We start from the raw sequence: 19,884 nt of genomic DNA on the forward strand, positions 1-19,884 counted from the left end.
TGCATGCACCCTTATCACTGCACACACATGTTTACCACTGCATACACACGTTTGCAGCTGCCTCCACTCCCCAGGGCCTTAAGAGGTGTTTCAATCTCCCCCCAGCCCAGGCAACTCAGCAGCACTTACCTTGTACAGGATGTAATGACTTTTTGTAACAGCGAAAATCAGGTGGATGTTGTTTTCAGCAAGTTTCTCCCCAAGAAGTGCCAGGGAAGGATAATCCTAGGGGGGGGGAAAAGGGCAGAAAGACTGGTGGGTAACATGGAAACAAAGACTAATTTCATTGCTCTTCTCTTCCCAACAGCAAAATTCATTCCAGATGCATGGCGTGTTTTGTTGTGGGATGAAGTCCCTGATGTACCAGCACAATCCCAACTGAAATAGTAGAAATCTGTTAAATATTTCTAGTGCACTCTTCACTAGAATACATGACTGACAACACCACTAGCCACAGCAACACCCAAAACACTGGGTTTATTTCTTCCCCCTTCTACTTTGCCATCAGCAGATGCATATGTGCTAAATGGCTGCTACCTCGAGGGGTGCAAGGCAGGGAGATCTAGAACTGCAGAAGTGGAAATATATCATTTTTTTTCTCCCAAAGCAGAAACATCCATTGCCTGTTCTTTCTGCATACTGGGACCATAAAGAGATTACAATAAGCTCTTAATTCTGCAGATTTCCCAGGCAGAGAGGATGGCAGGGAGACACTGCTCTAGCAACAAAACAACGAACCATTGCTCAGTTTCAAGAGACCTGCTTGAGTTTAAAACTCCTGCCTGCTTCTGAAGTGCTGTCCTTGGAAAAAAACTTCTCATTTACTTGCAGACTGGAGGGCTGATTGAGAGCCTCTAAGATTCAAACATAGAAACACCAAGGCAGTATCCCCCCATGCCAGCTCCCCAGCATAAACTCCACATAACGGAGCCAGTTCAGGGACTGTGCTCCCTTACATATACGTCCACTTGCAAGGATTGCACAGGGGGTTCCACTGCAGAGCCCAGCTTCTGACCTTAACACAGCCACCCAGATTCCCCTTCCCTTACAGGGTGACATTCAGGAACAAAAATCATAACTAGTGTATGTGATCTGCTGAATAAAGCACCATTCTGCAGAAGGATGTGACAATGAGGTGGCAGGCAAGTGCTCATTCATCCCAGAAGTTTCCTCCCCTGAATTAAATTTTTTTAAAGGGCTAGTTTGCCTGTTTATTACTAAGACTCATGTTAGTGTTGTGCTCAAAGGCTGTGAATAAGAGGAGCATCCTGTTGTACTTGCTAGTGTAGCCACATCAAGGTAGATACAGCCTCCTCAGGAAGAGGAAATTGGAGAAGCTGGATTAAACCAGGCACTGCATTTGCCAAAAGCTGCTGGAGTGGGGGTTGGCTGGTCTCCAGAGAGGTCCACCAGCCCCCAAGGTCTCCAAGGGCTGGGCCCCGTGCCCCGCTCACCAGCTGGCTGGACGCGCTGTACTCGTTGGCTTCATTCAGGTGGCACTGGCCATCGTGGGGCTGCACCAGCCCCCCCAGCTTCCCATCCAGGGCTATGTGGGGCACGTCGTCAGTGGTGAAGACCAGCAGATGAGACGCCTCCTTCCGCCAGCCGATCTTCTCCTGGGAGAAAGCAAACCCTGTGAGACAGCGGCCTGCCCCTGCCAAGCCCACGCTTCACCCCTCACCCTGCACATGGTCCCAGCCACGTGCCTGGCCAGCAGCAGACCCATTAGCATTAATTAGGAGAGTACCATGCTCCTGTCTACCCATCCCTGGTAAGCAAACAAAATGTCAGGAGCCCATCCAGCATTTCCCAGCATCTCCTTCCAACACGCTTACTTTAAAAGGCACGAGGAGGTATGCGGACTGTCCACCAGACCTTCTCTACTCAGATCCAAGAGTAAGAATTTCAGCTGCTTTTACAGCCAAAGGAGATCTGCCAACTTCCTCCACACACATTTAATCTAACCTTGTTTCCTCAGCTCTGTGGAGCAGCCAAGGCAACAGCAAGAGCTGCAACATCCTCACTCAGCATTTTTATTACACTGTTTCTGAGCTGTGATGGACAAAGCAAGGTCCCTGCCTGAGGGGACTGGCTTTGGTGCACCCACATTCATGCCCAGGCAGTCTGCCCTGATCCCCTTCTGCACACATCTCCTGGAAGCCATGGTGCCTCTGTTATTTCATTGTACACCTCTACACATGCCCCGAACAGCTCCAGCCCCCTGCACCACAACCCAGGAGGGCAGGGGTGCACACAGCCAGAGCAGAACAGGGACCTTTGGCACTGGGCACTAATCCCACACAACTCCTATGCACAGTGCTGCTCTAAGAAACTTCTGCCTATTTAAAAACAGGGTAGTGTCAAGACATGCTGTAGAGGTCCCTATGAAAGCACTGAGGTATCAAGCACAGCACATGAAGTGTCCTCTGCACCCTCCTTGGTCCCTCTGTGCAAGGACCAGACATTATGGACTGTCTTTGCATGAAGAGAGACACAGGAACAGATTTTTTTCAACTAAAGGGGTAAGATCTAGATTATAAACATTTCCCTCCCATGGAGCTTCCCCAAGTTATCATCAGCCAGAGAAGCAGGTCTGTAACAGTGCCTGTAACAGCGTATTGAAGCACTTTGTTGCAATGGAAGTGGAAGGAAACAGAGGTGCCCAAAGGAAAGTTTTGCAAACCACAGTGCTGCAGCAAACCTGCTCTGCTCAGTGACTGCTCCTGCTGCCAGGTCACTGCCAAACTGAGTGGGCTGGAGTCTTGCTGCTGACCATGGCAGGGAGATCCTGCCGTGGCACGGACTGGAGCCAGAAAGCTCCATTGCCTGGAGCTTCCCCTTGGGCTGGTCACGCTGCCCGTCTGCCGGCAAAGACACGGCCCCATGCCTTCCCTGCCCACACACTTCCAGCATCCCTCTCCCTCCAGACCCTGGCTCAGAGCACCACCACACAAATCCTTAGGGAAAGCACAAGGGAAAAGCTAGTAGAAGGTCACTGATGGGAACATGGTGCAGATGGAGATACACAACTCCTCCAGAGCTCCTGCTCAGCTTATTTAGCAAAACCCAAACTCTGCCCTGTTTACAGGAAGGTGCTGGCCCTGCCTATGAAAAGCACTGGCGTGGGCAGGGCAGAGCAGGGCAGAGCAGGCAGAAGGGTGCAGAATCATGTCTGCCAGCGCAATTTTCACCTCCAAATGTGAGTCATAGCCCAAAGCCTGCTGATTTTTCCGATAAATATAATTCTTGCCTCAGGGACACTATTCCAGAGTAGATTCCTTTTTCCTCCTTATTCCAGAAGGTTTCTTTAATGACGTTTTAAAGACCCCATGATGCATATAAGGCCATAGGAAGAAATCTTTGGCAACACACATCCTTTACCATGCACCGGCACGTTACAGTCCAGCTCAGGAAGCAATGAGGATTTTTTGCTCTGGGAAGCACGATTCATTCCACTGAAGTTACCCCACTGGACAACAGGCTAAAACTTCATGCCAAAATGTAACTTCTTAAGATCTTAACTCAAAAGTGATTACAGCTCTAATAATGCAAGAGGCAGTTTTCAGTCTACTTGGCCACCGGACAGAAGCCCATCCAGTTCACTTTTCTTTGAGTGTCCAAAGCTGATTTCTTTTTAAATTATTAAGGCCAAGAAACTCCCAAAGAGATCAGAAGGATTAATCTGAGTTTCATTTCCTTAGAAATGTGCTGCAGACAAAGAAAAGGAGCTGCATTCAAGCAGCAGTTACGCAGTCACTTCAGGGGTGCTGGTGCTGGTCACCTGCCTGCTAAGCCCACCTTTAAATCACAGGTTAAGCATTCCTCTGCAGACAAACTCTCCATGCCTCCGACACAATTTCCCACATCAACAACATCAAAACTGCTGTGGCTGCTCAGTTCAGGAACTCACTCCCACAAAGCAATGAGCACCCACAGTTTCAGTGCCAATATCCAGGCACCAAAAGCATGTGACGCCTCAGAGCATGGAACCAGGTGCCTTGGATGGGCTGGCTGAGCCAATGCTGATCCCACACTAAAAAAGCTGTAGACCTACAAAAAAAGCCCCCCAAGGAGGCTGGCATGCCAAGGAGCATCTCACACTGCCTCTGCCAGCAGCTTCCAGGCACTGGAAAATACAGCTCTTCAGCATGCAGTTTCCACTGAGAAACCCAGAGCAGCACTCTGCTCCACTTAAAGCAAATAACCAAAGAGAAATTCATTTATTTTTATTGGACTGGGATTGTTGAACAAAAAACCCTGCACTGATGCCTACCCCCTCATCTGGTTTTTGATCCGTATGGGTAAGAAGGATTTTTAAAGCAGAGGTGGGACTGGACCCAAAGCAGAGTAACATGTTTCCACAGGGAAACTGGGGATGCAACGGATCCTGCCCCTACTCCCACAACCAGCTGCAGTTGCCTTCTGTATCCCGAAAAAACAGCTTCTCACTCCATACACCCAGCAGTGGCTGGCAAAACTGCCACAGCTGCCTCAGCACAGCTCTCCAAATACTATTGAAAAGGCTGCAAAGCCTGTATTTCCATGCCTGAATAAATATCTACATTTATACTTCGGGCACTGAATAAAATCCATTCAATTGCCAACACTCAGTTGCCAGGAGCCCCCCCTGGATTCATCAATTTGTCAAAAGCCTCACCAGTTTCTCACGTGCAGACCTTTTTGGAAGCAAGAAACAGATACAGGTGCAAGGCAAGTATGCCTTAGGGATCAAAAGTCAAAACCTCCTTCACTTGGTACTGCTCTGAAAGGCACCCCAGTGTCTCCCAGATGCCTTGGCTATCTCCATATACCAGTGTCTAGCAAGCACGAATCAAAACCATTCCAAAAGATGCTTTATTTTCCAATCTAGCATTATCTCCTCACTGCATCTTAGCGTGTAAGATCTGAAACTTACACATGCCACCAAGCCATATGAGGCTTGCACTTAGAGAATGGCAAAAAACCAAAACACTGCAAATGGAAAATGTAATTATGGAAGGCTGATTAATATTCCTGGGTTACTATTTTAGCATCAGAATAAAGGCTTGTTGTCTCTGGCTCTTTCATTGCCTCCAGAATAACATTTACCATATCTTTATCTTTCAGAAAGGAGCCAAACTCTGGGCCTGCTCCTTAGTCTGTATTAGCTGTACAAAGTTTCTCCACTCCTTGGGTTGAAAAGCAGGCCAAAAAATGACTCGAGTGCTACAGAGCCCGTAGGCAGCTCATGCAGCAGAAATGCTTGCTATGCATTACAGTGTAAAAACACCTAGTCAATGCACAAGGTATTGTTTCTGACACTTCAGAAGGGGAGAAGAAGACCTTGTTTAGACACCATGGCTTGGAGACAGTGAGGCTCTGCTATGCCATGACCAGCTCTCCCAGGGACAACACCCTTGATGCTCAGCACAAAGTACTTCATGGGCAACACACTACATGTCCCCAAGGCAGGGGACTTTCAAAGGTGATAACTATCCTGGAAAAAGCTGGAGCATGCCAGTGAGATGCAACAGGGTACCACAGCAGTGATGAGGAAACCCACCTCAGAGGTCATCAAGGTACCCATATGCTGCTCTCCTTGCATGGGGGGGAATAGTTCCTGAGTTAACAGAAACTACTCTCTGTTTCTGGGGGTTTCATCCCCATGATACTCCATTAGACACTGCAGGATGCAAAACTCCATGCAAAGAACATCCTCATCAGCAAGCTGCACTTCACTGCCACCCCAGATGTCTGCATCCCTCATCCATCTCAGTGGCCTTGAGCCTCACCACAACCCACGGCCGCCAACCAGTCTGGGCCATCACTTGGGGACCACAAGGGAAATTAAGCAATAAGTTCCCATTTTGACTATGGGACCAAACATCCTAATGTCAATCAGCTGACCTGAAATTCTGGCTTTTTTAACTCAGTCTTTGCTGCTCATGGCTATGATCAGAGGCAGCTGCTCTGGGACTGCCAAGGCAGCACAGGTCACGGTACAGCCGGTTCTCCTGCTTTGCACACGAGTCCCATGGACTTCCTTTCCCCCACCCAAGCTCCAGTAATTAATTAACTGCTGTGGCTGCAGAAACTCGCTGTCATGACCTGCCACATCATGCCAACAGTCATGCATGTGCACATGGTCACCTTTGCTCACCCTTCCTAGAGGGTGCCCATTCCTGAATTTAGATGGTACCAGCATCTAAATTAATCTTCTAAATTTAGAAGGGACCAGGTTGTGCATTCAAGAAGGACAGTTAAAGATTTTGGTCCTTACAACAGTCTGAGACTGGCACAAATATACAGGAAATATCTTGCAGGTCTCCTGCCTTCCACCAACACTTCAGAAACGAGCCCTTGTGATACACACTGAAGTACTGCTGCACCATAGGGGAATATTGTCCTGTTTTTGCAATAACATGGTGGAAGGGACTGCAAAAACCCACATGGTGAATGGCACAACTGAGTCACCATCCTGAGCCATCCCTGCTCCAACCATGGGAGCCACCTCTCCAAAACTGAGAAGCACTTTATACCCAGACAATTACTGGGAGCAGCACTGTAGTTGTGCCAACAACAATATCCGTGGGAAGATGACTGTTGGGTGGCATCAGATCCAATGGGGCAGGTTCAGCCCTGCCAAGACCATGAAAGCACAGCGAAGGCACCCAGGCAAGGAAAGATCTGGTTTCCCACATGCCTGCATCCCATCACTCCCACAGACCATGCCTATCTCCTGGCTCCCATAATTCAGACCCAGAAGAAAACATGCCCAACCAAAAGGATTTTCAGCAAGGCTGAAGCAAAGCCAACTGCAGCAACAGGGGAAACAGCAAACGGAGCCTTTCCTGGTGAGCAGGGAAGCTCAGACTCATGTCAGAGTGGAGCAAACACTTTAATTCATGACAAACTGGTGCAACCCAGCTACTTGCTCCAGAAAGATCTTCAGGCAAGCATCTCCAACAACCCTAAGGACATGGTTAACATGGCACCAAGCTAATGAACTCTGCTCCAGTTCTGCTGACAAAGAGGGAGAGCAGGCTATCAGCACCTAGAGGTGAGATCATTCCCCCACACACAAAGAAGGAAAGTATGAGCAGTAGGAACCAGCTCCAAGCCTCAACATGGGTCAACAGGCTGCAGGATGTGTTTGACACAGCCTTGAGAAACACAGTGAGCTGACATGCAGTGCTGCTGCACATAAGTGGATGTGAATCTTAAAGGATTCTGTCCCAGGTGCTCAGCACCAAAAGTCTAGCTGTGTAATGAAATCTCAGCCCTAAATTTGCATTTGCAAAAGCTCCAATTTTATCCCTTTAAACTAGATAAAGCATTAACCTTCTTTCCTTTGCCTGTTTATCTACAAAAGCACATGAAAACAAAACCCTCTACTTTTCAAAGCATTTTTCAGTTTCTCCAAGAAAAATTTAGTAGTTACTTCCAAGAAATGGCAAACTGAAGCTTTGCCTTGGTTCAAGAACAGAGCAGAAGAAACCCCCTCCTCCTCCTCTTTCACTCTGCTTTAAACCCCCAGAAATCAGAGCAGCTCACCTTGCACACAGCAGCCTGCAAAATGGCATCGAAGCCACCCTCTGGAGCATCTCGGTTGCGGGAAACTTTCTGTTTCCGGACTTCTTCATTGAAACGGTCAACTTTATCCGTCAGGGACAGGAGGTGGCGGAAGCCAAAGGATGGGACACAGCTGGGGAACAGCTTGTAGCTGCAGGAAGAACAGAGGAGTGGTCAGCTGGGAGGAACCACACCCACAGCCAAGAGCTGCAGAAGCTCACGGCTCTACCCGGTTGGTCTTCAAAATTCTGTTCAGAGGGTTGAAATATTTTCACAATGCTTCGTATTTTGGACACTTCAATTTCTGGCTATTTCTCTGCAGAACCCTACAGCAGAGCCTGTGGTTTTTTGTTTCCCCTCAGGGGCTTTCAGAAGCCGAAGTTTCCAGAGATCCCACCAGGACTGGACACCTCTTTCCAAACACGGTGTGAGTGGAGACACCGAGCACCAGCACACCCTGGGCCATGCAGCTCTGCAGTTTCAGCACTCAAAGTGGTTTTCACACCGGGAATCTGCAGCCAATGATGTGATCCACTGATAGAGAGGCTGCGCTTTGGCAGATCCACCCTTCCCAGCAGCCCAGGAGGGCCATGGGAGCCATGTCCCACACCTGCAGAACCAGTGGGCTGGTGTCAAAGGGCAGGAGCATCCCTGCCAAGACCTACCTTTCCCCTCTTCTGCAGTATGGATTTTCACTGTGTCATCCCATTTTCTTGCCAGTACGAGCCACCCTACACCCACTGCACATCACCAGGCACCTGGCAACTGCCCAGTACGAGACGCAGTAATAATCAACACCAGCTCATGCTTCCTCCCACTCTCCCTGCAAGCTGGTGAGCAAATACCATCTCTGCTTCCCAGGATGCCACCAGAGCAGAAGGGTAGGAGGGGCACCCTAAGGCAGAGAAATGTTTTGGCAGGCTACCAGGAAACCTTTTTTTTTCCATACAAAACCATGAGAAGGCAGTTTTGGTGCTCACCTGGAGAGCTCAGCAGAGCAGCTCCTGTGGCGTGGGAAATCAGTGAGTGTGTGCAGGGGAGAGGGACAGGAAGGGTTAAGAAGAACTGTGTTTATAAAGGAGTTGGCCTGGCACTAATTCACTCTTATCTTCAAACATATAACCCAGAGTACAATTAAAAGCCTCTGCTGACACAGCCCACTATGAGTAAGTTGCAAGAGGCTTTTTACACAAAAGAGTATTCAGGATTCACCATCACTGAGAACGCAAACCCCTCACAAGGAACCCCAGACCAGGGATTTCCATCCATGCAGCCACACACACACCTAACCATGGGGCAGGTCTCACTGCCCTGGGCTTGGCTGGCAATTAGAGCCATCCCTTTTGATCCGTGATCCATGTCCAGACTTGCAGCCCGCTCGCACCCAGGGAAAGGCAAGGAGTTTGATGTGCCTGAAACCCCTGCACTGCAGGGTCTCAGCAAGCTGCTCTTAGCCCATCAGGATGCCCAGTCAGGAGCAGGGGTGATGGAGGAGACACAAGGGAAACAGGGCTGCACCCCACCCAGACCTGCAAGTCAGTCACTGCCACGAGGAAGAGAAGGGGAGAGTCTGGACCAGGGGCAAAAAGCATCCACTGCAGCTTGTGTTTACTTCCAGCTTTTCTTAGATGGTTTGTTTTGACACCAGAAATAGCTGCCAACAAAACCAGGCCTGACAACCCACCTCCCTGCACCAGTGAGCCACATGGCAGCAGCCAGAGCCCCCTCTCAGAGCAGGCTGGGGAAGGAGATTCCATCAGAGAGCAGGGAGCTAGCATCCCTGGTTTGGATGAAGAGGAGACCCATGGCAACTGGAAGGGAACACCTACCAAATGAGCTGCCATGGGCAATCCTTCCTAAATGTTTTCCCAAGACCAGGCTGGCTTAAGGTAACCCATAGAAAGAAAGCAACCACCTGGGTAAAGCCAAAAGAACATGCAGATAGCCTGATCATGGTGGGAAAACTGAGGTGACAGCTCTGGATGTTCTTGATAAAAGGTCATCACAAGTTTCAGATATGCCTTGTTGCTGAGTTGTCCAGTTCCATCCTCTCCTCCTTTTGCATCCATCTCCTCCTGCATGTTTCACTCTGTTTCACTTGGCCAAAGCCATGTCACTCCAATCAAATCACATCCCAGCCGAACAAATTTTCCAAGATTTCTCCAGCTGGAGCCTGTTCCCAGCCTAAGGGTAACATGAGCAGGTGTCACGAGACTGAGGATGACAGAGATGAGTGAGAGGACCCTTCAGAGGCTATGCCAAATTTCTGGGAGAAGCACTATGAAGAGTGTGGTGTGCAACACCATTGTGGCAGAGCCACTTTCCTGGCTCAGTGTGGTCACCTTCACCTCATGATTAAAGCAAGAGTTTTCAGTGTTAAAATTTATGTGACTTTCCACTCTGGACAGAACTGGTGAAAAGAGAATTCAGATAATTTTTGTCTGGTCAGCATGCAATGTGCAGTGAGATGCCAGTGCTTGGTCAGTGCCAAAAGCTGGCCTAGAAACTCACAGCTGATGCAAGCTCTCTTTATCTGCCTCTCATACTTAGAGCATGAACAGAGCTTGGCATCCATGCATGAGGTGATGTTACACTGTAAGTATCCACAAATGGCTCAAATAAAAGGGTTATCCTCACTGCCCTTACATGACTAGGAAGCATCCACTGATGGATGAGGTGAAGATGGCGACAACAAAGGTGTCAGTGGTGACACTCTCCCAGGGGGGCACTTGCTGCTGTATCCATCCTTTAATTCCAACACCCAAACCTGTCTGAGCCTGGATACTCTTCCCTACATCCAATTTCACTCTGGCAAAATCCTCAATTCAATGCACTTGATCCCAACTCTGGTGTTTAAAAGGCAAACAAAAAGATGCTTGCAAAGACGAGCAAAAAAAAAGGAAATAAAGGGACGAAGGCTCTGATATCACCACAAAGTAAACCACATCATTTGTGTCTTTTGTAACTGTCAGTTTGCCTTCCTTCCACAGCAATAAAGATGAAAAAACCTGCCTGCCACCTTCAAAACACTCTACAAGAACTGATTAATCAGCACAATAGGCCATCACAAATCTCAGTTCCTCCAAATACTTTTGTTGAGAAGGATTTACATTGCCTTGGTCTCCTTATCTGTAAAATGCAGACAAAAAGCTTAATTGATTTACTCAACGCCAAACTGTGACTCAGAGCTAGGATCAGAAAAAAGGAATTTCTGGCTCTGGCTCCTTTTCCTCAAAGACTGTAAAAAAGTCTGCTATGTCTGCATCCTTTTCAGGTACTTCAAAATAGCTTCAGGCTCCCTGGTACAACAGTTTCTCATGTCTAGATGCACAGATCTCCCAACAGCCAAAGCAAAATTAGAAGCTGTCCTATTCTGAATTGCTCAAGTATCACAGCGACAGCCATGGCATCATCATTCCCAAAAGCCAGGGCCGAGGTGTGGTTCATTATTAAAAGCAAAAGGGCACTTGAAGACTGCAGCCAGCCTCTGTGCACACACAGGGCTTGCCCCTTCAGGGTGCACGCACCACTTACCCAATGCAGGGATTGTTTTGGTATCTTGGTGCTGTGTAGGAGAAAGGAGAAATGTTCTTGTCCACGAAAGAGCCAAACCCCAGGCGGAAATTGCTCGTGAGCTTTCGCATCTCTTCGGCCAGCTTGGTCCCCAGATTGCGGATATTGTCCAGGTCGTCGTTCATAGACAGCGAGAGATCCATCAGGTAGTAGAGGTCCACGGGATAGTCCTCCACCTGCCGCACCTGGACTCGGAACGAGGTCTGGTCACCTGCACACACACAAGGGTTGAGCACGGTGAAAAGGAAACTCCCAGCACACATACAAATCCAGACCACACGCTTTTTTTTTTCCCCCCCTGCAGAGCAGACAGGTCACTTTTCAAAAGAAGAGGGTGAGGGGAATAAGCTTTTCCAAATACACCCCTTAGGAGACAAACAGGAAAACAGGTATTGACTTTGGGTCCTCTAAGCTATGTAGTGTACTGGCTGGCACAAAAAAGACATGGAGTGCGTGTCTCTGTTTCAGCTCTTTGGAGGTGTGGGAAAGGGTCTCTCCATCTCATCTTAGAGAACATCTAAGGGAGGGACACATGAGAAACACTGTTGCCCTGGGCTGTGTGCAGTCCAGGGATGTTTTCCTAGAAAATGGGAAAGAAAAGCAGAGTGAACCTTAAATGGCTACTTCATGGACTACTGAAAACACTGCCCACACTTACTTGGGTACATTCTCAAAGGAAACCAGGAGCAGTCCAAGAAGTCCTGCATAGAAGAGAGGAGGTGGAGTAGGAGAAGGAAGAGGATCAAGAGAAAAGAGCCAACACAAGGTGAATGCAAGATGTCCTCTGAGCTGTGCAGGGAAGTCAAGGTGAAGCAGACACAGAAGAAACATCTTTGAAAAGGAGCTCCCCCCAAAAAAAGAGCTGGAGAAATCAGGGCAAAAGGGAAGTGAACTGGGAAAAAAAAGTTATTAGGGTCACCCAGGGAAGCACTGAGGCAGAGGTAAAACTTCCTGAAGTGAAGAACACAAGGGAAGGAGCTGACAGGGCTGAGTCACAGGCTGTGCAGATGTGAAGAGAAGCAGAGGAAAGTCTGTCTCTGACCTTCCCCTTTGCCAGACTGATTTCACTAGAAATCTGGAAGGGGTGCCAGGGAAGGCCACCACAGGCAATGCCTATGCCTCAAAAAAGCTGAAGTGGCTTCAAAGTGAACTTACCAACTTCATACCATATGGCCCGCAGTGGAGCCAGACAGCAGGTAGCAAAAGTTTGCCTTTCACTTTGCTAAGAGGGGGTCTAAATAAAACCCCAAACCCCAACCTCAAAAGCCAGGCTGGTTTGGAGATCTCATGTTCCCAGCTGCCACCTTGGCCCCTTTTCCCGTTCAGTGGGGTCTCAGCCCCAGGGAATTGGATCCTTTCAAAACCAAGATCCCACTGCTGCCCTCTCCAAGCCCTTCATGGCCAAGGCTGAACTTGGGGCAGTGGCAGGTTCTGCAAAACACTTGTGGCTGCCCCTCTTCTTCCCCAGAAATGAAACTCACATTTTTTACTGTTGTGAAAACATTTCCCTAACCACTTTGTTGTTCTCCGCCTTGTGCACAGCAGCACAGCTGCTCCCACTTACTTCCAGCCCAGCAGCAACAGCATCCCAAAACTGCCATGCTGGCATTGCACAGCACCATGCCTGGCACCTGGGGTAGGCTGCAGGGAGCTAGGGCTCAAACAACACCCTCCTTCTCTTTAAGCATTTCCCTGCAGCCTGCTACAACCCCACCTGGAAAAGGCAGGGCTGCAGGAGGCACCCTGGGCAAACACACACATGTAGATACTGCCCAGCTGTAGGAAGCAGGAAGCTCATGCCATAAATATTCCTCCTTATTCTCCCCAGCTTTCTTGCCCAGCAGGAGTTGGACTTTACCAGCACAGGACTGGGATGTGGAGTGCAGCAGGTGCTCCAGGTGGGCCTCACATTGTACCTGGCATGAATTTTAGGGGGAAACAAAGAACATAACTCGTGTAGCACAAAACCTGTTAGCACTGATTGAGGGTAAAAGACTGTGATTGCAAGCTTGACTTAAATTTGGTGCTGCAAAAATGTGTTTAAATCTGGGAAAATTCATTCCCATGCCCCTGTTTTTCATTCCTACCTATTTTTCCCACTGGAAAAGGGAATGTGTCCTCTGTATTTTGCAATATTTTCATGTCCAAAACACCGTTCTTCCTGCCAGAGAAGGTATTTGGAATGCTGTGATCAAACGTGCTTCTCTTAATAATTATGAATTTATTAGTCCCTGAGAAGCACCAAAACCAACAGGATCCTGTGGCTGGTTCTTCTTTCATTCCTAACTGCACAAACCAATTATGTCAGAGAAAATATCACTAATGTATGTAGATGTAAGTGCAAAAGAATTTATTATTCTCTGTGGACAGCATTACTCTCACACTTCTAGGGATAATCCAGCCCCCTCCTTCCTCATGTACTGTCGCCACCATCCTCTCCTTAGAGCTTTTACTGAAAAGTCTTAAACTCAGGGCTTAGTTCAGAAATTTTTCTTGGATACTATCACGCAGAGGCAGTGCAGAAACTGGAAAAATTGATTTTGGTCAATTTAAGAACATAAACTCGACAATCATGCTTATCCAGCTTATTCCTGCTTGGTAAGGCTTATGGCTTGATGGGCAACACAGCCTGCATCTATTCATTTTTTAAGTCCTTTTACACTATTTCTATTTCATTTAACTAGGCCACTGCTTTATAGCTGGACTCAAGATTAAAAAGCAATATTATAAAAACTAAATGCTCAATCCAAAAGCTACCCTGTAAGGACATCAGTTTAAGGCCTTTGGAGTTTAGCTGAGGACACAGATTTGGGGATGTGACTTCTGCCACAGGATGATGAGATCAAACTGCCTGGGTGGCAACAGCAAACAATTGACAATCCACTCCCTTCTGCTTCTGCTTAGCGGTCTAAGAATAAAAGATCACCATTGCCACAGAGCGCTGCATGAATCCATCTTTGAAATAGTACACCCCTCAAGCCCAAAATTAAATCAACATTGTCTCCTTTTTGTCTTGGGTTCACAGGGTGAAACCCATTCTCCCAAGCTCAAGGATTAATAGATAATTTAAACTGGGGCTGCTAATACAAGGGTTTAGGAAGTCATCAGCCCAGAGGTGAAGTGCTGCCCAACAACAGAAAGAGAGCAAAAACGGGAGATATTATTACAAACATCTAGGTTTGTCCCTCCTCCTGCAATGACTCTGATGCTCTGCAAGAGGAGCACAGGGAGGGGAGTTCACTGGCTCAGCATGGGAATTGCTGCAGGGGTCCTCAGGGTGATTCCTGCAGCTCACCCCAGACCTGGAAGGCTTCTCCATCACAAAGAACTGAGGATGGCCGTGAGCGTGGTCCCCGCAGGGGTGGGCAGAAGCAGCACACCAGTCCTGTGCAGCCCAAGGTATCCAAGAGCACAGACCCCAGGAAGTCACAGGGAGATGGATCCCCACACCCTGCCACCAGTTGGAGTGGTGAACACTGGATGGGTAAAACTGCCGGGGATTAGGAAAGCGGAATTCACTGAGCACCGGGCACTGCGTGTGGAGGTGGAGGTACAGGAGGTGAGAGGTGGAAGCTGAGCCAGCCCTTTCTGTCAGTTAATTGCCTCAAGAAACAGCAGTAATAACAACTCCCCTTTGCTCCCTTTTCAACACAACATTCAGTGGCAGAATCCATGCATCCAGACACACATACAGTGGTGACTGCTTTCAGATATCTGATTTTAAGGCTTTGAAGCAAATTTTCTTTGGATTTGAGGGTCTGACCGATGACAGCTAAGGAAGTTAGTTGAGAAACATGACAACTTCTAACTTACACAGCTAAAACAAAAACTCCTGCAGCAACTGGTAGGCTCTGGGATAGCACTGGTAGCATGAACACCAGCTCAAACCCCTGTTTTTCTTGGGCAAAACATCAATATTTCACTTTTCTGTATGCTCATGAGAGCTGTCACAAAACTGTAAGCCTTAGAAACCCACACCAATAGTTTATAATGAATCAAGCTTTTATATTTGCTTCTTATCTTTGCAATAAAGAGCTTTTTTTCCCCTCTTCAGAAATGTCAGCTGCCAAATTTTTGCAAGAATTCTAAACCCACATTAAAGCCTCCCCCCACCATGCAAAAACTTTTGATAACAAGCATGCTCGCATGGCTCAGATGAGCCGTTCCCTTCTAACTTTTAATTAAAAGGAAGAGATTGAAGAAAAGTGATGGCTCAGGAGAATGAAAGAGGGGCCTGGCTACAGTCCAAGGCCTGAGTCACAAGTTCAAATCTCCATCTTCTGCCTTGATCCCATAGCTCTCTTGCATACCGACAGAAAACAGATATGTGGGTTTGTTTCCAATTTATAGAAGGAACTGTCTCAGTTTAGAGTCATGCCCTGGCCGCTTAGTGGAGGAACCAAAGTTATTTTAACTCCTTCCACACAGTGATTCCATTTTTAAGCTGAGCAGGTTCCTTTTAAACACATGCAACTGTTAAGACCATTATTGGTAGCAGTTGTGGGTGGGCTTTGACTGACTTTGCTCAACAGCAGTGTCCTCTCACAGAGGACATGTGCCCCAGCCCCAAACCTGTTTGTGATGCACCACCAAAGGTGACAGGTATGGAAGGGGCCAGCAGTCACCTGCTTTAGTGGGCTACAAGGCTCTTGGTATGTGCTGGCCACCTTTTCTCCCTCCCCCCACACCTCATGGAGCCCTGGGGACTCACCAGGGCGAAGATTCAAGGCGACCTTCTGAGGCGTGATCTGCGTGACATCCAGGTGGCTCTGGCCAGAGCCCTTGCTGCTCAGAGGGACGTTCTTCACCACGCTGATGCTGCTGCTGGGGTTCTCGATGGCTCCGGCACAGCCGTTTGCAATCAGGTTCTGCAGGAAGTCGCACCGGGATGTGATGGACTTTGTGCTGCCAAAATCCTGGGGGGTGAAGAACAGACAAAAAGGAAGTGGAGGGGAATACATCAATCCCACAGCAGGGGCTTTGCTTTGACATGCTGGTACCTAACAACTAGGAGATGACAAGGAGAAGCTGGTGTCCTTTGGGATGACTGTACTTGGAAGGAGCCTGCACTGAGCCTTGAGCCTTTCAAAGGGATTGACCAAAAAAGGAAATTCTACGAGGATCTGAACACTGAATTTGCTCGCAGAGCACTGAAACAGAAAGCTAAGCCCATGTTTTCAGCCCAGCCCCAGCAGCAGCACCTGTTCCCAGCCCTGGCCACAAGAGAGCAAGGCAAAGCACTTGGTTTGCTGCAGGAACAGTCCACTGCCTTTCCTATTATTTTATGCACATACATTGCCTCAAAGGAGCTTTGCAAAAGACAGAAGAAAGGATAAGGAGGTGGCACTGAGGGAAGCAGGACAAACCCACTAACCCAGAGAGGGCCAAGTAAAGATGTGAAGCTGAAGATAGGCTGGGTGGCTTCAGGGACCTGCACCCTCTTCCCTGGGTGAGACACCGCACGTCCCCACACAAGCACTGCATGGAGAATAAGGGAGGTGGGAGAGACTTCCCGGGAGCTGGTTAAAGTGCAGTCTGTGCCCACTACAGGCAGTTAGGCACAGGCAGCAAGGTGCAGGCAGTGGCCCACTCCCAAAGGATGGCCAGGAGTCACCCAGCACCCATCCCAGAGCTCCAGCCCTTGGTGAGAGCCCTGTGCATGGTGCACAAAGCAGCCTTGTGCAGGGCAGCACTCAGGAACAGCCGGGAACACAATGCACCCTTTTGCAAAGAGCCTGCTTGTTAGAATGCCTTTTTTTTTTCTCCCCAAAAGTGCCAAAGGGAACAAGTCACATGCCCAAAACTTACTGGATTTTCAACAGTCAATTCCTACTTATTTCTGCACTACAACAATAGAGACAACCCTCTTCAGCTCCAGGGCTGGGGGACTAGTACAACATGAAATAATGCAGAGAAGATGCTTGCAGCCATGCCAGCCCCTCCTTCAGCTGTGCAGCCAAAACCAGTGTGGGGCTGAATAAACCTCACTGGTTGCTGAAGCTCCAGCATGGCAGAGGACAGGAGAGACATCAAGGAGGGAGAGGCTCCTGACAGAACCTCATGGGGTGATCTCCAGGGGTCCCTCAAGGACAGGCTTGAATACAGGGCCCTGGGAGACAGACAGAGGCTTCCAGCTGCATTTTTCTCACTACAAGGTCCCAACGGTATTTGAAAAATGCGAGATTTGCATTCCAGCATCCAGCAGCGGGGTCCAGCCAAGAAACCGACGACGGCACGTCAGATGGATACGAACACAAATTTCTTGGAACACGTCGTGTAAACAGATGAACTTCCAAAAAAAAGGAGGACTGGGACTATTTAAAACATCTCCAGCATGACAAAATAAAAATCAGAATCCCTCACAAAACTGAAAACAACGCCCAGCCTTTCAGAGCCACACACTTCAGGCAGCCTTGGAGAAAAGTTTCTCTCGGATGTGGTTTTACCTGAAATTGGCAAAAAGCTGGTGGGGTCCAGGTGTTCTCCTGGGCCTATCTACCCAGCAGCAGGGCACCCGGGGGAGATGCTCTCCTGCTCTCCCAGTACCCAGACCACAGCTCCAGGTGAACACCTCTGCCAGCTCATTTCTGCTGCCATCTATTAGAAAGGACACTCCGACTGTGCAAAAAGCAACACAAACAGCCCAGGGGCGCAGCTGGAACTTCTAGTTACTCTCAAGTAATTAACATTGGAGAGAAGCATCCAAATAGGACAATATTTAGGGCTGCTCACATAGCTGCAGCTTCTATCAAGTGTTTCCAAGCCTTCCCAGGGTCTGCTCCAAAGACTCCAAAGGAAGTCCAGGAGGGCAGGGAAAAGCCCCTACACAACTCATAGGTTGGCAGCACCTTTGCACTCCTCCAGTCCCCAGGTCCCCCTTGCTTGACCCAGCTATTTTCTCTAAACTTTCTTCTAAAATGGGTCCAGAGGACTTGCCAAAGGGCAGCAACTGCTAAGCTGCAGATTCAATCAAACCCAGCTATTTTCTTGCTCACTGAAAAGCCGTATTACCTGACACCCACCCCTCAGGGGTGCAAATGCCTGAGGGGTGGGTGGTGCACCTCAGCACCTAGGGGTGCAGGACTGACCCCTACTTCTGCTTGATTTCTTACCCAGGCAGAGTAACACTGAGCAGGGGGATGATGGTGGCCTTGGGAAAGTCCCAGCAATCACCACTACACTCTGCAAACACACACCCAACCTGCAGTCATAGGTCAGAACCCAAAGCCAAAACTGGGACTACCAGGTACCACCCAATTCTAGTGCAAGGTTTTCTGTGACAGAGAAAATCAAAGCTCATGGAGGTTCAGTTAAAGGGAAAAAGGATGAGCAGATCTGGGGAGTAAAGGGCATTGCACAGGCCCAGACAGCTCATGAGGAACCACACCAAAAGGCACCCCCACAGCAGCTCAGACGCAGCACGCTGGTTCAAGCCCCAGTTTTCCCCAAGCAGGGAACACCCTGCGGTTAGTTAAGCAATTCAGTGTGCCCACATACCTGCCAGCCGCCTGCCCGCAGGCCTGCTTGGGCAAGAACTGCCCCTCACCAGCAGGAACCACCCCAAACACTGCTCCATGCCACAGAGGAGCGCTGGCTGGGAAGGTCCCCCAGCCCCTGTCAGCAGCTCTGGCTGCTCCAGCCCCCCGGGCAGTCGCTAAGGAGCTCACAAAGGCGAATGCATCCGAGCAGGCAGAATGAATGGAGACAACAGCGTGACAATTACATGCTCATCAGTTCGACAGTTTTAAGACAAATTGCTTGGTTCATGCGATAAAAGTGGAGAATAGCACTCACAGTATCTAACATCTAATTCCTGACTAGGCATGTCCCTACCATTTCTTGGTTTAATCAATCCAGCTCTGCATTAATTCAGTCTGAAATATGCCTGCTTTCTCCATTTAAAAAAAAACCAACCTTGACATGTTCCCTTTTAGGAACATCCTTGATTTTCCTTCCTCGTTCTCGAGGCATACCTTTCTGAGATGGGAGAGGATGCGGTAAAAGCACCTGCTGGAAAACAGAGGGTGCCATTGGGGAAATTTCGGTTCACTTACTCAAAAAGGACATTTCAGTTTAATTAATGTGTATCTCTAGTTTGTGTGTACACACACAAATGTATCCACATAAATAATGGATAGGTGAACACAGTTCATCCACCTAACAAACACATCTAACAATCAAGAGGAGCCTCTGCACACTGGTACACTGCTCCCCAAAGCAGCAAAAAAGAAAACGTCATGTTGAAATTTCCCCTCCCATACTGGTACTCCCAAATGCTCTTTTGAAGAGCTTCTCCCCCTGCAATGACCCCAGGTAGCTTTATCATGAACACAACCCCCATCTGTCTATCACACCTGCCCTGGCAGCTCAGAGGACAACACTGAAGCCACTTCCAGAGCTCCCTGTTCTCCCCAGAAAACCCAACAAGTCCTGCTCAGCCTGGGCAACCAGGTGCCACTGCAAAAAATTCATCAAGCATCCTCCTCTCCCCACACATGGAAACCAGGCTGCCACAGAGATCACAGCAACCCCACAGGCCAGTGTGCAGTTTCCAGTCATTTTACCAGCACCATGTCAGCAGTTTCTTGTCATTTCCAGCTTCTCCTGGACCTTGCAGATTCCTCAGATTCCAGCATGGATGGAAAGGCTGCAGCAGTCTCCACCACCCAAGAGTCATTCTCAGAGAGCCCTGTTTCAAGGCATGCTCAGGTGATGGTTAAGGCCACATATTCACACCTCCTCTTCTAAGAGCCACTGAAA

The 19,884-nt window shown here is 48.6% G+C and overlaps 1 protein-coding gene across 1 annotated transcript in view; it reads right to left on the reverse strand.

The window, feature by feature from the left end:
* ITGB5 (integrin subunit beta 5) overlaps positions 1–19,884 on the reverse strand; it is a 57,755-nt gene that overhangs the window by 30,647 nt on the left and 7,224 nt on the right. The window contains exons 3-7 of the mRNA XM_069021130.1: positions 15,836–16,040; positions 11,086–11,335; positions 7,534–7,702; positions 1,455–1,616; positions 130–225 (exon numbers count right to left, since the gene is read on the reverse strand). Coding sequence (XP_068877231.1) covers positions 130–225; positions 1,455–1,616; positions 7,534–7,702; positions 11,086–11,335; positions 15,836–16,040 — 882 coding nt within the window. The remainder of the gene's footprint in view (positions 1–129; positions 226–1,454; positions 1,617–7,533; positions 7,703–11,085; positions 11,336–15,835; positions 16,041–19,884) is intronic.

This window comes from Aphelocoma coerulescens, chromosome 7, assembly GCF_041296385.1.
Source record: "Aphelocoma coerulescens isolate FSJ_1873_10779 chromosome 7, UR_Acoe_1.0, whole genome shotgun sequence".
NCBI lineage: Eukaryota > Metazoa > Chordata > Aves > Passeriformes > Corvidae > Aphelocoma > Aphelocoma coerulescens.